This window comes from Juglans regia, chromosome 16 (assembly GCF_001411555.2).
Source record: "Juglans regia cultivar Chandler chromosome 16, Walnut 2.0, whole genome shotgun sequence".
NCBI lineage: Eukaryota > Viridiplantae > Streptophyta > Magnoliopsida > Fagales > Juglandaceae > Juglans > Juglans regia.
The window spans coordinates 2,866,365-2,883,587 of record NC_049916.1 but is presented as its reverse complement, the minus strand read 5'-3'; the positions used below and the strand labels follow the sequence as shown (position 1 = coordinate 2,883,587).

The following is a 17,223-nucleotide window of genomic DNA, read 5'->3' as shown; positions in this document are numbered from 1 at the left end:
AAATAAAGGCAATTCAAAAGATTTCCAAGGACATGACGGCCATGACTAGTTGAAGCCAAAGATCTTTGATGTTTTGTTAGTCCCATAAAATGTTCAAATGGTATATCGTTTTCAGTACCACCTATTTGATCAGCAGCCTTGTGGCTGGCTGGCTAGCTAACTACGAATGAATCGTATATTTCTTTTCTTTTTTTGTTTTTGTTTTATTATTTCCTAAGGAAACTAATAGCTAGCACTCACAAGGACATGATCATCACTTACAGATAGCACTTATCCACCTTGATTTATGGCCGAAAGATGGATAAAGAAACGGACAACATGGCCCATGCATTTTAGTCACACGACAAAGTCAATTAGTTCTGCACTATGATTTCTTTCACTAATAGCCAATTAGTTTTGCACTAAGTGAGACTTTCTTAATAAAAGTATGGATCCGTCCTCTTAAAAAAAAAACAGAAAGGTCTTTACACTTCCATATCATATTAGTTTGGATCCTAGGATGATCGCAAGAGATTATTATAAGAGTGAAATGTCAAACTCTAAACATATGACATGCAAGTTGTTACTCAAAGTCTGGCTCACTCACCTAAGCTTCCCTCGAGAGTAAGGAGATAGCTTACCTCAAGGCTCCCAAGGCGTTAATTATGATAACGTTATCTCCTCACAAGAAAATATTCGGGGACTCATTCACATGGATAAGCTTGGCATTTCATACATTAGATGATGATAGATGTTTTCTTTTCTGGGATTTGTTGGCATATAAGTTTTGTTTATTTTGCAAAATCTCAAGTGTTTTATTTTATTGTCAAGGTATTCCTCCGTCATAAGTGAGAGTTTTTTAATAAAATTAAAAAATAGTCGCTATTGGACAGGTGACCTCAACTCTTTTAAAAAAAAGGATATAGCTTACCTAATTCTCTCAATTGCATTGCATATGATGGTCACCCCTGAGTGAACAGTGCCGCGGCTACTGTACGGTGCTACAGTAACTCGACTACAGTAACCCTAATCCTAATTTAATAAAATAATAAATTTCCCAACATGTCCTTACAAAGGTCCCCTTAAGTACTTCCCATAATAAACTCATTTTTTTTAAACTAATAAAATAAATTCTTTAAGTGAATTAAATAAGTTGAAAGCTTTCAAATGCCCAAAACCTTTAAGTCATGTTGTTGTCCTTTCTATAGCTTATCAAATGAATCAAAACTGAATCTTCATCATTTAAGCCATTGAACTTGTATTTGACCCATCTGAAACTTACAATATATCTTTAAGATTAGGCCCACCTTAATTCCCATAAGTATATCTGTATTGGCAAAAAGTATTAAAAGTAGCATTGCCTACCATCCAAGATGTTCATGATATTTTTCTTAGGAGCCCCTCGGCTGTCAGATCAGGGAGCTTTTGCATTGTAGAAACTGGCACCTCAACAGGTGCCAAATTGCCCAAGTTTACGTCAGAGTCGAAACTTTGAAAGCGAGATGGATTAGGCACTCGAAAGATTAGATGCCCATCCTATCACATTTCCATCAAATCAACCTTTCAGAGTCACATATAAGCGTGAAGAGACTAAACTCCCCCACATAGGCTTTTTACTTTTCTTAAATCTTACTCGAGAAGAGTCGTAGGCCTGCCTCCCTTATTGGCCATCCAACCACATAACTTCCAGCACCCACCCTCAGCCATGAAGCATCCCAAGTCAAAGATGTATAATACTACAATCAAGTTCAAAGTGTATAGAATGCGACGCTCGCTGATGTATACTACAATCAAGTTCAAAGTGTGTGCGCATGTTGATATAGAGGACAAATAATCCACATCGTCGCCGTGATGAGATTTGATTTACCAGAAAATTTTGATTTAAATTTATTTTTGCATATCAAATCTTGCAATGTTAATAATGTGAAAGACATATCAACCATACTGACTTGCAAGTAAAATTACACGTTAGAGGAATGATTTTATACAATTTTTAATATTTATATTATATGAATGCCAACCTAATAGTGTTAAAGTGACTTGAAAGATAGTGGACAAACATGACTAGCACCTCATGATTGGAAGTCTTGAGAGAATGAAATTATGAATTTATTGATGAAAAAGTGAACCTTTTTTTACGGGGAGGGTAGGTCCATTGAAGTGAGAGGCACTGAAATTCAAGATGATTTTTCTAATACCAGCACCAGCACTGCAATGGCTCAAATGGGAGTAAATTAAGGATGTTTGTTTCTTACTTTTCCACTTCCAAGGTTGATAAACATTGTAAAATCAACTTGTCAAGTGCTCTTCGATGCACCTCATTATGGTCAAGATTAGCACGAGACAAGCATATCCAAAATTCCATTCCGAAACACAACAATTCTTTAAGGACCCTAGGCACGGATTCCATCACTTTTCCGTTCAAAGACTATGGGACATCAGTATTCTGGTCCCAAAGAACCTTCTTTTTTTATTCCGGCACCAAAGAACTGTCCTTGTGTCGTAAATTCGAGAATAGCTTCCCAACAAACGCCTTAATTAAGACCAATCCCTACTGGCAATAAGAGAGGGTGGGCGGGGGAGATATAAACTCAACTCTAGTTGGAAGCAACACCACATCTATGTTTATGTAAGTAGAGTTTGAGATCGGCTCAACAAGCCCTATCCCTAAAAAGGCAGAAACCAGTTCTATACATAAGCAAAGGGCTCTTCTTCAAAATAAAAGAAATCTAACTGATTTTGAATAGATTTTCCCCATATACAACACGTGAAATAAAGTCGAGCATACACAATTTTATAATGTAGTTGTAGTGTCCATGAAAAAGTAGTGTATGTATTTGTAGATTGTAATGAATAATTAGTGTTATTTTATAAAAAAAAAAAAAAAAAACTTACATGACCTACTCAAAATACTCGCAAGTTCGTAGCTCCAGCTTGCCAAATTTCATTTTACTTGCGGTTTCCATGGTCAGAAACTCACTTCCCACCCTTGCCATAGCTATCTCTTAGCGTGACTGTTCTATTGAAGACAAGCTTTTCAGGAGTGGATTCTCTATCAACCACAAAATAACCTGGAATTGCAAGTAGAAAACACGGCTTGCTGACAGGGTGGTATGTCAAATTCAAAAAATAGAGAAGACAAATGACAGAAAAACTACATGTCATGGATATACACATACACATGAGTGGTGTAAGTCAATAATATGCATAAACCCCAATGGGGAGATATAATCTGCCATCCTAAGACTGATCCCCCCCCCCCAAGCAATAATAAACCCGTTGAAGAATGGCGCTATGTGAACTGCAGGAAACTTACAAAATGATACAAAAACTAAAAAGGCAGTGTAATGGCTTCAGTAGGCTATCACTTCATTGATCCGGCTTGTATAAATGCCAACTTGGTGAAATGATAACCACAATCCATGATGATGTTTTCCAAAACCAAACTTTGTTTTTTGGCACTTTGAAGTAACCATCCCTCGAATTTTTGGGCAAATAAAAAATGGGATTGGCACTTGTTTAAATAATCAAGTAATCAGAGATGAAAAAAGAAGACTTGAGAGGGAGTTCGTGAAATTGCATTGGCACGATTAAACCTGACCAGATTGGCAATATAGAGGACTGATTGAAAAAAGATATACGGATGGCAAGGAATAACCAGTTGAAGGAACTCAAAACCTTCAGTTTTCAATAGAGATACAAGAAAGGGTTGTGGTTGGATTTCTCCAGGGGCAATAAAATTTGGATCCATTTTATCAATGTATTCTGACAAGCCCTGACATTGAAATCCACATCGACCTTTCATGCCCATTTGGTATGAAGGATCAGAATTTTTTGTTACGCCCCAATAGAAAGTCCAAACCACATGGCCTATACTCCAAAATGATTAATCAATGATACAATTAGAATCACATTGAAACCTTATAAAGAGCAATAATTTCTCCTTCCCAAGCAATGTGGGATCTCATTCACCACCTACCTTTATTCTTATAATATGGGGGGTATCACATTTTTACCCAGGTGTATTAGGTTAGAACTAGATGCACAAATGGATCCTATGAAAAGAGAACCCTAGTTTAAACTTCACAATTAGCCCACATATAAATATAATGGAAGGGTTCTGGAGTTTACCAAGCCTTTCAAACTGAAATCTGTCCCCAATTGCAGCATTCTGCAGGAAGGGTACAGCATATGCACTGGGAATCAACACTTTGGACTGAGGGTTCAGATCAGCAAGCCAATCATCAAGTTCAGCTGGATTCTGATTCAATCATTAGAACACAAGTAAGAATACATTATATCTTCAAAAAACAAAGCAAGCACATGCACGCACACACAGGAATAACACAGCCATAGTAAATGTTTTCCAACCTCTGAACGGAACAATTTGTCAAACAATCTGACTTCCACCCTGAGTGGATCAACCCCGGGGGAAGGTTCAGCCACCCAATGAAGAACACCCTGTCTTACAATAAATGGACCGAAAATGTAGGTATTAAAATGAAAAAAATATTTACCACCAAGCGCCAATTTTAATTTTGCAGTGCTCAAAGAAATTCAGAACAGTGAACCTTTGGCTTTGTCTTCTTGGAAGGGTCATACTCTGCCCGGATCTCAAGAACAGTTTCCTTATCATCAGCTAGGATAACATCAGTGCACTTTATGGGAAATGCATATCTGCCCAACAATAAGTATTCTCAGTATAAAGCCCAGACCTGCTCAATCTAAGAGACATAGAAACTTCCAATATATACATACCTGAGCAGGACAGATTTACCAGGAGCAAGCCCATAGTAATCCTTGGAATCTTTCATACGGAAATCAGAATGTTCAATGTACACAATATTGCAAAATGGGACCTATGGCAGAAGCAGTAAAAAGCACAACCAGAAACAGATTATAAATTAAACGCTCCAAGCAAAATATGGTTTTTAATTAAGATGAACTGAGCAACTGAAAAGAATATATGATACATTTGTGAAGGAAGCAAAGTTGTTCTCATAATTCAAATGCGTTGGTGTTAGAAGACCCAGCATAAATTATTGTATTAAGATCAATGATTCAATACGGCACCAATCACAATGAAGCATATACTCTCGTGCCAAAACAAATTAACAACACATAAAGTTAAGTTCCCTTCCTGGTTGTTCAAATTTTATATAGAAGCAGTACTGCTCTCTAGAAATTACTATAAATAAAGTCATAATAGAATCCAATGTCACCTTGTAAAAAGCGGATGCATCATCTGATTGAGCTTCAGGCCGTTTCTTTGCATCAAGATCTATTATCGAGCCAGCTTCTAGGTTTGTGATAACAACCTTCAAACGCAGAAAGAATCAGTTGTACTGGGAATGAAAACATGTTCTAGAAAGAGTGCATAACAAGAAGCAGACCTTCAGCGGATGTAGCACGACCATTACACGAGGCGCTGTTTTGTTTAGTTCTTCTCTTATGTGATACTCAAGGCGATCCAAATTTATTGTACTATTATCACTGTAGCATAAGAAAAGGCATACTTATGTTAACAAGTAGTCATAGATCCTGCACATTTTCTATTTTTCCAATGCAAGCCCAAAATATGTATATCAAACCTTCTAGTGATCCCAACTCCTCGAACAAAAGCATTGATTGAAGTTGAAGTCACACCCCTACGACGCAAACCGGCTAGTGTCATAAGGCGAGGATCATCCCAACCATCAACCCACTTTTCTGTTACCAACCGATTTAGCTGTGCAAAAGTATATCATATTCAACAATTATGGGGAACTCATTAAGCAGGATAAGATAACACATCTTTAAGCTTTCAACAGAATATGTTCTCACTGACCTTGCGCTTAGACATCACTGTGTTAGTAACATTAAGTCGTGAATATTCCCATACATATGGTTGGTAAAGGCCCAGTGCATGTAATAACCAATAGTATGAAGCACGGCGTGTCTCAAATTCAAGTGTACAAAGCTGCATAAAGCATCCAAAGTTGACTAGAAGAAATCAAAATCAGAAATTATCCCCAACAATAAATCAAAATAAAATTCTATCCAAGTCACAAACTCAAAACTGCAGAGTTGATCAAATAAAAAAATATCTTAAAATATTTATGCCACTGATTGCCAGGGATTAAAATCAGATGGTGAAGAACACTTATTGCGTAAAAAAGAGTGCATCAAAATGGGTAATGGATATGAGCCAAAAAGAGTTTGACACTTGCAACAAGCCAATAAGCCCTAGTCTTATTCAAAGCAACCACACCCCTATTTTTCAAACACAAACTGCTAATAGAAGTTGCAGAAGGTGCAAGTTTCCAGAAAATTGTCTGACCATTAGGGCCGAAAGGTCAATCAATGAGGATGTGGATCTGAAAATAATATTGACAATAAAGCACGGGTAGAAAGCCAACACAACATCACATAGCCAAACCCATCTTACCAACACATGAAGTAACAAGACAACAACCTCCATCACAAAGAGCAGTTGCATGACATTCATCAAGGCTATGAGACACCAACAATTACATTTATCTAAAAAAAGTAGGACAAAAATAGGGGGGGAGAGGACCCCTCCCTACCTGACTACCAAGTGGTGACCGAGCTTAGGCTACCATGGTTGGCCAGATTCGGCCACCCATCTGGTAGCAGAGGTCAGACCACCATAGGAATACTGAGAAAAGGGCCACCACCTAGAGGCCCAGATTTGGCCACCATCGAGTGGCTTAGTCGATTTGGCCACCCATGTGGTGGCCAGAGCTAGGTTAGATTGGTGGTCTAGTGTCCCTGCCCCTTTTTTCTGTTTTGTAATTTTATAAAATAAAATAAATAAATTATGCTTTCAAATTTTTTAAAAAAAGAAAATACTACACGGCAGTCATACTTTTCCGTTAACCAGGCTGGACAAAAGTTGTAAAGGAGGGGGCTGATTCAAAGTTTGTCATGGCATGAGGTTATTTCTAAAAAAAGCACAAGTGCCGAATCCCAACCTGGCCAAACCACAATAGGTGTTAGACCTAAAAAAAAAAAAAAGGAGCAAAAAACAATGATTAAGTTGAGTTAAATCTAGAACTCCGTGAAAACCGAGAACTAATATTTTTTTCATAAGTGAAAAGTGAGAACTAATCTGGCAACTCTTTTCCTTTAATTATGATCAGGCAACACCAAAGGAACATAAAGTTATATAATTGCCACATGGAAAGACTTGTCTAAAAATCTTTCAATCCTCTGGCATCCATCAAGTGATAAGCAATCCAAGTCCGATTATTGAAGCTACAGAAACTTGTGGCTATCACAAGAAATAGTTAAAAAACATACCAACCCATGCATCCATTATTCAATAACCAATACAAAAATTGAGCTTATTTGTAAGGTAATCCATCATTTCATACACAATCTCCCCTATGATGAAATCGTGAATTTATTTGGAAAAATAATCAGGAAGTAATACTTTAAGGCTGAAAACATACCGAGTGTGTAATATTCTCAAGAGAATCCACAATGCAGTGAGCATAATCATAACTGGGATAGATGCACCACTTATCTCCAGCATGTGGATGAGGAGTAAACTGAAGAAAAAGAAATTTGCACCATTGAATGGGACCATTGCCATGAGTTTGAGCAATCAAAGAAGTTTTAAGAGTGGTCACTTGCCTTGATACGATAAGCAATAAGATCATACATATTATAATTATCACTCTGCATGTCTTGCTTCATCCTCAGTGTTGCTTTCCCTTCTTCAATAAGTCCTTTTCTCATATCATCAAAAAGTTTCAAAGATTCTGCAACCGGTCTGTCCCTCCAAGGACTGTTCATCTTTTTCTCTCTGTACTCCTTTATCTCATCAGGGGTCTAACACAAATATTTACAAAATAACTTTATCAACATTGGTTAAGAAAGTAATCACATGAAGCAACGTAAAAGGGCCAAGGTCAGATTCTATTTTTGTACTTCTTTTGCTAATCAAATTCCATTATGGAAAACATGAACAATAGAACTCAACAGCAGCCTCAGCTACAACCATTCATCCACCAGAGCAACGATAAATATACAAGACAATAATGACACAAAAAGATCATAGTCAAGACCCATGTTAACATACATAACTTCATAACTCACTAACAACAAGTCATGCTATCCACATTGATATAAACCCATAGTGGGTTGGATAAGTTAAATGGAAGTGACAAGCAGCACTAAACCACACCCTTGAGACCTAGCTAATTCACAGCAAACAAAATATTTAAATAAGATATTTTTTTAACAGATAATTAATATTTTCTACAATTATCAAGCAGCAACCTGATGATCAACGTATGCATGACCACGGCGTATGAGCTCCACAGCTAAATCATACAAATCTTGGAAGTAATCACTGGTGTAAGTGATCTGCAAAAATTTAATGTCAACATTTTGCAGAAACTAAGGGCAGAAGATCAAAGGATTTTCCATCAATGTAGAGCAACTGGAATACCTTCAAGGGCTCCCAGCCCATCCAATGGACAATTTCTTCGATATGATCAATATACTCTTTCTTTTCAGCTTGAGGATTTGTGTCATCATACCTAATAATTACAAAAAATCAGGGATCAAGCAAAACTTGGGCTGCAGGAAACTCTTTTTTTTTTTTATCTATTTTCAACAGATCAAGAGCATACCCAAAAATAAAAAGGATTTCTTTTATAAGTGAAAATGTATTAATTGTCAAATTGGTTTGAATACCCTTTACTGAGGGTTTGCTTTTATTATATAGAAGAGAATACACAAGATTGTTGCCAGATTCTATGCATCTAATATGCTATACAAGGTAAGTATTTACATCAATATTTAATCTAGCTAGAAAGGAAATTATCACCAAAAATACAATAAATCATATCCCAAATCATATCTCCGTAACATCCCCCCTCAAATTGATGCTGGTAGATCAAGAAACATCAATTTGTCAACCAAGAACTGATGCCGGTGCTAAGAAAGAGCTTTAGTGAATATGTCGGCAGTTTGATGTTTGGTGGAAATGTGAGGAAGAGTAATCACATGTTTGTCAAAGGATTCTCGTATGGAATGACAATTGACTTCGATATGTTTCGTACGCTCATGGAAGACGCGCTTACCCCAAACCACCACCAATGCACCAAGCCTATCCCACCAAACCAGATTTTGCCCTCAAGCCTATCCCACCACCAATTCTCCAACACACTCCACAATACTTGTAAACTCCGAATGAGCCTAAAAATATACAATTGGTTTTGTCTTCCCTCTGGTCCTCCCTTGACTTGAACTACCTCCCTTATCATCATAGTTGATTGCCCAGGTTAGATGCTTTAACTCCCTACTCTTCTTAGATCTTGATTTTACGCCAAGTACATGACCCGCCTCTATTGCAGTGAGTAGTGCTGTGAATTGGTCCTCGAATCCTTCGCAGGTAATCCCCCACACACTGTTGTATCTCATTTACCTTTTCCAAAACCCAATCCAATGATGAATCAGCTATATTGTTAATCAATGTGAGAGATATCAGGGGGACAACATCTTTTGCAGTCTCCTCTCCAAACTGTGGATCATACCCTGAAAACTCCCCCTTACAAGGCACCAATGACAGCCCCATCCCTTCCTCCACACTAGTTCCTAAAACTCGCATCTCCTCCATAGTGCGATTGATGTTGTCACCACCTTGGCCAAAGTTTTGTGTCGACCCACAAGATGCCTAAAGAGGCACACCAGTTACCTCCAACAAGGGTGGTGAAACCATGGTCGCCATTTGAATTTTGGGGTTAGCAGAAACTCCCCCAAAACTCGGCAATACTACAGATTCCGTCGCAGGTGCCTTTGATTCGACGAAAAGAGCATTGACTGCGCAACTCGTCGACGATTTTCGAGTCACCGTTGGTGAGGGGCAGTGTGTTTCGCTCGTCTCCATGCCAATACCCGACGTAGAACCCACTTCGAATGTAGATGACCTGCTTCTCATTTTGACCCTCCACACTCGCCTAGGTCTAGGTATTAAAACTGGGCCAAACCCAACTTTCTTTTTTCCTTTATCTAATTTGCCCATCACTTAACACGCCAAGCTCGCCCTTATTGGGCCTTATAACAGCACCATTACCACCTCTTAGCTCACTTAGCCCCTTATTTTTTTGCCGATAACATAGCAACAACTGCCTTCAACTCACCAAGCTGGTGTTGCATCACTTTTAATGTATAGTGCATACCATTGGACAGACCCAAACCATCCAAGCCAGACCCCTTCTGACTTGGAATGTTTCCATGCATAATCTGTAGAGGCTACAAACCCCTTTCACTACTTCCCTTCTTGCCCATGTTAGCAAACTGATTCATAGAAGCAGGACTTGTATTCAGAGCTTCTACATATGATCGTCTCACCACTATGGTTGCACTCTGGTCTTTTTGTTTCAGGCCAATATTGTTGTTCTCATGAGCAGATAAATTTTGTTTACTTTTCCCCAGTGATCCATCTCCATGATTGCGAGGAAAAAGATTAGTGAATTTCCGCAACTTGACAACAAATTTCTCACAACACATGCCTTCTTATCCTTCCGAAATGACTAGAACCCCCCGCCGACCTCCTTCACCATATTCGGTTACAAATAAGAACCTACCGTGTACGTTGGAGCATCGTTGAGCCACGAAGGCTCTATTTCCTTCACGCATTTGTTTGATGAATTTCGATTGTCTTTTAGCCTGAAACACAGCTTCCACCATATCCACCAACCATCCTATACTGCTACATCCCATAACTAGAGACCTCCAAACCCTTTTACTCTTCTCCATAATTTCTATTGAGGACCTCCATTTCTCTAGTGAAAATTCGAAAGTCTTAGATTCCACCCAAAACTGCACATACTAATCCATGATGAAGTGAACACTAAGTGAAACAAAGAACTATTTCCGGCAATCATCACCGAAAATAGCCATATGTGCACTCATTCCTAGCTATTTGCTCCCAACGACTATGAGAGAGCTTCGATTAAGTGAGACTAGATCTACTCCAACGATGTAGGAAACACCAGATCTAAGCTTTTTCTCCACCAAATTTGCGCCGACGAAATGGAAGGCTTTCTGATAAAATCCCTCGCTGAGGTGTCCTCAAAGGAGTCGCTGGAGCCCGTCAGCCTTGTCAGTGACGGAAGCATAAGCGCACACCAGATCTGTGTCGACAAAGCTAAATGGAAGGCTTCCTAAGAGGATCCTGGTCACAGGAGTGTTCTCTCGTCGGTCTTGTCTGTGGCGGTGGCGGATCCATAGGTTCAACAGTGCCTGGAAAATCTTCTCTCTCTCTCTCTCTCTCTCTCTCTCTCTCTCTCTCTCTCTCTCCTGTCTGTCTGTACATGTGCATTCCCAAAAAAAAAAAAAGATAACCTACAATATTTCGTAATAACCAATAAGCCCAAAAGTAATCTTCTAGAATATTATCAAGGAATGAACACCAATATTTTAGTTCATTAAGGAAATAAATAGAAGTTCTTTTAGTTTCACATTATATGTTGTCAGCTATCTGTTGGTATCATGCTCTGCACATGCACAGAAAAAACCCTTCAGGGCAGGAGCCTGTATTTCAACCATGACTACCTTACAAAATCATGTCTTGTGATTCCTATTCTACCACGCATAAGGAGAACCAACTAGATTACAAGTATCAACACCTACCAGCTATCACAAATGCTAACGTGTAAAAAAGAACTTCAATACGTGAAATGGTGGAAAAGTTCTATACACTTTGACAGATGAAAATAGTACCAACTATAATCTATATACCAAAACATGCCATATGTGAAGCCTAACCCAAAAGGGGCCCTTTAAACCCACACTTGGGGAGTAAACCTAAGATATCTGACCCAATTGTTAGAACCATGTATCAAGAACTCCAGGAAAGCACCTAGTGAGGAATCAAAACCAAGGTCTATAAGCGATCACTAGGCTGTACCCAGCGATTGATGCCAATAGCACACAATTTAAAGATCCAAAACACATGTTGCAAACAAAGATTATTCTCATAGCTATAAATTGTAAACATTTTCTTCATAAGTATGCTATAACCATTATAAATATCTCTAGCAGATTGTGCACTTGAAACGCCAATCCATGATACTGGATTGAAAACACTAAGGCCTCGTTTGGATAGTTTTTTTTTATAAGACCTCGTTTGGATAATGAGAGTGTTTCATCTCATCTCATCATTACAATTTTCTTAAATTCTCACACAAAATATAATAAACAATTCAACTTTTTCAAATTTCAAAACAATAATAATATTAAAAAATAATATTCTAACAATATTTTATTTAACTTTCAACTTTCATCTCATCTCAACTCACTATCCAAACCACACCTAAAACTCAGATTCGACCTCAACATTAGATATTCATAGCACCCTCTACCAATAAAAGAAAGAGACACGGTGACAGCAGCTAGAGTAAACTTCCTCCATCCCATAATAAAAGTGCGCATTACCCTTTTCTTTTTACATAAAAAAAAAAAAAAAATGTCCATGACTTGAAAATGCAGGATATAATTTACATATTTTCCTAAAATAGCCTACTTTTTTTGCAAATTACACGTGATGCCAATTACTTTTCCACTATTATAAATAATAGTGATAATCATGAAGATGAAGTTGGAAAACAAGTATGAAGCGAGTAGGTGAAAAGCATGTTTTTCTTTAAGACGTGTGCTCTTGACAAATGGAATATTTTGCAGGGCACAAGGAGTAGCAAAGCAGAGATGAGAAATTCTAACCTAAGGTAGCATCCTCCACCTCTCTCTTTTGCTAGGCCAAAGTCAATAAACATCGCCTGAGTAACCATTAAGTAACTATAATAAGGTACAGCCACGGTCTAGAAAAACATTAATCAACCTTAAATATAAAATAACATTATTTACCTTAGCATGACCAATATGCAAATACCCATTTGGTTCAGGAGGAAAGCGGGTTAAAACTTTTCCTCCGGTTGCTTTCAAGTGTTTTTCAAGCAGTTCCTTTGTATTACAACACCTCAGGACAGAACCTTCACTGAAAAATACTTCAGTATGCACCTGAAAGGCAGAAGAACTGTGAAACATCTTACAAAATTCTTCTGCAGAGCTGCAGATGTGCTGACGTATAAAGGGATATCAAAAGTTGACGAACACTAACAGCAAGTAGAGACAATCATGAAATTGTCAACTGTTTAGCTTTATAAGCCTGAATCATGACAAGAATAGAATGAGCCTGATCCCAGATTTGAAGAATGGTTTAGAGAATCATGAATCGATGGAAGGTTAGCTAACAACATCAAATCCCAATTTATTACAAATTATAACAATCCAATTTCAATCTCTGCAAGTATCAACCTTTAAGTAGTAATCTCACTAAAAATGGTTTCAAAAGGCTGTTCTCACATGGATATATAATGAAGTTAATAAAATCACTATGTAATCAACCTTTTCTCTCATTTGTTGTCTTATTCTTCTTGGTGATTCACAAATCAAATAATCACACCAGATGAAATCAGCCAATATTATGCAGCAGGGCAACTACAAAGCTTAGTTTTCTGATGAGCACTACAAAAATTAGTTTTTTAAACATGTATCGATGTTAAGTGACTGAAAAGTTGTACAAAAAAAAAAAAGCCATGTGCAGTAATTATTGTTTTTGATCGATAAACAAAATTTTATTGAGCATAAAATAGACAAAGGCCCGAATATACGGGATATATACTATGTGCCGTAATTATGAATGGGGAATAGGGAATCATAAGAGATTAAAACAGAAAGAAGCAATTATGTACCTTGAAATTTTCCTCTGGTTGAGGAAATATCAAAAATGGATTAAGCTCCTCTTCAGATGGCTGTTCTGGAGTAACAACAGCAATGGCTTTAACCTACAAAAGTATAAAGGGGACACAAAATTACCAGTCACATTACTTATCAAAATAGAATTATCAGTCACATTATAAAAGTGACCAGGCAAATTGGAAAAAAAAATCTGCAAATGCATTCACCTCTATTTTATCTGGCTTATCCTTCTTCTTCTTGGAAGTCTTTTCATCATCAGCTGCCGTCCTTTCACCAAGTATGTCATACAATTTTTTATCAACGAATTGCTGCGAAGAGAAAAAAAAGCAAGCAAAATAGTCTTAGTGAATTTTTTTTTTTTCAGTAAAAAAGAAACTTAATTAATGAGAATATGCAGATCACAAGTACATGGGATATATACAGGAGCAAATTAGTGGAATTTAAATTAGGTTAACTTCATAGCCTATCAAACTCCAACCATACAAAAATTCCAAAATATTTAAAAGAAAAATACCTTGACAATCTTCAGATCAGCCCATGGGCGCCTCTTCCGAATGTGACCTAATAATTCACCCACTAGAGACCAAAAACAGACATGAAGGTTATGTACAGAACAGAATGGAATGGTATAGCATAAATGGGGAGGTTAAATGCTTACAAGGAATAGCAAGCATGCTCATTGATATCACAATATAGTGTATACGATATCATGATGATGGGAATAGGATGGTGTAGCCTGAACTGAAGGGCAGGGCAAACAAAAAAGGCTCACCAGTAATGCACATGCAAACAAAGAAATGCTGACCAGTATCGCATATGCACACACAATCATATAGGCAGAGGCACCCCTAATGTAGCCCCATGTACAATAAAAAATTCAAACTGATTGTTCAAGCAATGATCCAGAGCAAGTGTAATATTTTTTAAGCATATTGATAAGAATATTTTCTTTTGATAACTAATCAAAAGATTTTATTACAATACAAAAAAGGCATAGCCCTGGTACAAGAATATGCCCCCCGTATTAACAAACTTAAATCAAAGTACATATCTAAATTATTAACGGTTTCATGAAAACAAATCACTTACCATTTGTTCGATATCGTTGCTCCAAAATCACATTCTTATTCTCTTCAAAAACCTCACTAACAGTTTGTTCAATTTCTTCTACTGAAACCTCAACACCTAGTTGCAAAAACAATGAAGTTATGAAAGACAAAAAAAGAAAAAGGAAGAAAAATTCACAAACATACAAGCACACAACACAAGAAAAAAATAACAGTACCTGCTGACAGTTGAATTAGGGAAAACAACAATGAAAGAAAATGAGACTCCGGTGAGAGCAGAAAAACTAACTCCGTGTTTAGAATTTATGCATCAAATTCAATATACAAGAAACATTAAGAACAAGGTAACCTAAACGTTATAAACATGTGCAAGAGATGTTCTCTTTCATCATACCAACACCACATGCTTCTTCAAATTCATTCAACTTAAAATCATCTGAAGCAGTAGATGCAAAAAATGAAAGCGCCGAGTCTAACTGGGCTGTGGTTTTAATCTGTGAAACAAGAAGCATGTAAGCATATTAGTACATCCAGAAACTTTTCTAATTCCATTCAAATTTTGGACTATATCAACCATTACAATAATAAAATTTGAACGTCATGGTTGATGTTTTAAAGACAATTTAGCTGCAAACCTTCGAGGAAACAATGTATTCCAGCAAGGTTGGGCGATGCACAAGGGCGTTTGCTGGATATTTTGTAGCAACCTGTCACACAGGGGAACATGGCAATAAGTCTTAGATTGGTAGTAACAGTGTTGACACCTGACGGAAAGTTGGTTTAAGGGAAAAATATCAAAGTCCAATTTTTAGAACTTTAAATAATATATTGAAACAATTGATAATTCAAGGACGAAATTGGACGTTGAAACATAGTTCATCAAGTTTAAAACTTTTCAAGGAAATGATTTTTTAGCAAAACATGCAGAGCGAAAATCATTGCTTCAAGCATTTATCTTACCGTGTATAGGAGATTTCCGACGGTCCGACTGCATCCATCGGTGACATCAGCCTGGAAATCACAAACCAAACAAACAAATATTATAAAAATTAGATCATAAAATAGAGACTTGACATGCATGTGCATAAAGTAAACGGGTAGCTTCCAGAACAGAATAGTAAAAGAAAACTCAACTGGGAAGGCTCTGTTTGTTCGAGAAGAAACCCAGCGAAATTAAAAAATGAATCCAATTTAGCCCCAAAAACCATGGTCCTATGGTCGCAGTTTTGAGTTGAGCTTTCTCTTTAAGCTATTAAAACAAAACAAGTCGAAAGCTTCGGTCCTAATTTGGTTTTCAATTCCTCGAATTTATCGGCAACCAAACAGACAGAGACGGAAACATGAACAAATCAAATGCGTCTGGTCGGACGTGAAATGAAGAATACAATACCTCATGAATCACAGAAACCAGATTAGCCGTAACCTTGTTGTTGGCGACGGTGTTTCGCGCAGTTCGCTCGTCCAATCCGATCTTCAGAAACAGCTCCAAGTGCTTCTCCTTGTCGGAGCTGTCCTCCTTCCCAGGCATTTCTCCCAGAAAGCAACGGACCTAAGGGCTTGGGACTCCTAAATTGGTGTCTAAATCTGGAAGGGGGAGCCGGCTTAGAAACTGAGCAAAACCCTAATAAAACCCGAATATAAACACAGAGAGAGAGAGAGAGAGAGAGAGAGAGAGAGAGGCAGGGGGGCAGAGGGGGTACTGTTGGCGTTTCGGATACGAGAGATTCTATGGATTCCTCGTTCAATAGGCTGACGAATTATTTCGTCAACTCCTTCGAGATATTTATTTAATTTAAATTTATTAATACAGTTCCAAAGAGATCAGGGTCATCAGACAGACGCCCATGTAAGTAAATTGGATCTTATAATTCGTTAAATGAGATAATTTGATTTAAAATATAATATTTTTCATCATCTTCAAAGATTTCAATACTTTGTTATAAAAATAAAAATAAAAAGATTTCAATACTTTTCTTAAAGATTTTTTAATATTTTTCATTAATATTTTATCAATTTATAGAATATATGAGCGGTCATATATACAAGGCCCCATTTACATTGGAATAGAAAATGGAGGCCGAATTTATGTACTATTCATACACCGGCCCAAAAATTTGCCCTTCATTTTGCCTCCGTTTTGTATTCCCGTTTAAATTTCCCCATTGCCTTTAAAGGATTAAACAGTCATTTGATCCTTATATTTTATATTTGATTAATGTTAGATACTGAAAATTGGGAAACTAAAGTATTGTCACAGCAAGTAAAGAGATTCTTATGAAAGTTGTCCTTCAAGTAATTCCTACTTACACTATGCAAGTTTTCTTGTTTCTTGATTTCATTGTGCAGAAGTTGAATAGAATGTTGAAGAAATTTTTGTGGGACTATAATGATGACCACTCAA

The 17,223-nt window shown here is 37.2% G+C and overlaps 1 protein-coding gene across 1 annotated transcript; it reads right to left on the bottom strand.

Moving 5' to 3' along the window:
* Positions 1 to 2,747: 2,747 nt before the first annotated feature.
* LOC109012484 (glutamine--tRNA ligase-like) lies at positions 2,748 to 16,554 on the bottom strand. Its single transcript, XM_018994153.2, has 23 exons — positions 16,213 to 16,554; positions 15,783 to 15,833; positions 15,458 to 15,529; positions 15,217 to 15,316; positions 14,845 to 14,940; positions 14,270 to 14,331; positions 13,962 to 14,063; positions 13,749 to 13,841; positions 12,862 to 13,014; positions 12,718 to 12,773; positions 8,438 to 8,528; positions 8,266 to 8,352; positions 7,618 to 7,815; positions 7,434 to 7,532; positions 5,807 to 5,938; positions 5,571 to 5,707; positions 5,373 to 5,472; positions 5,202 to 5,297; positions 4,738 to 4,838; positions 4,551 to 4,656; positions 4,351 to 4,440; positions 4,111 to 4,240; positions 2,748 to 3,050 (listed from the first exon to the last, which is right to left on the bottom strand). Exons 1-23 carry the CDS (start codon positions 16,348 to 16,350, stop codon positions 2,956 to 2,958), a joined length of 2,385 nt encoding a protein of 794 aa, XP_018849698.1. The 5' UTR covers positions 16,351 to 16,554; the 3' UTR covers positions 2,748 to 2,955.
* Between the last annotated feature and the right edge of the window lie 669 nt (positions 16,555 to 17,223).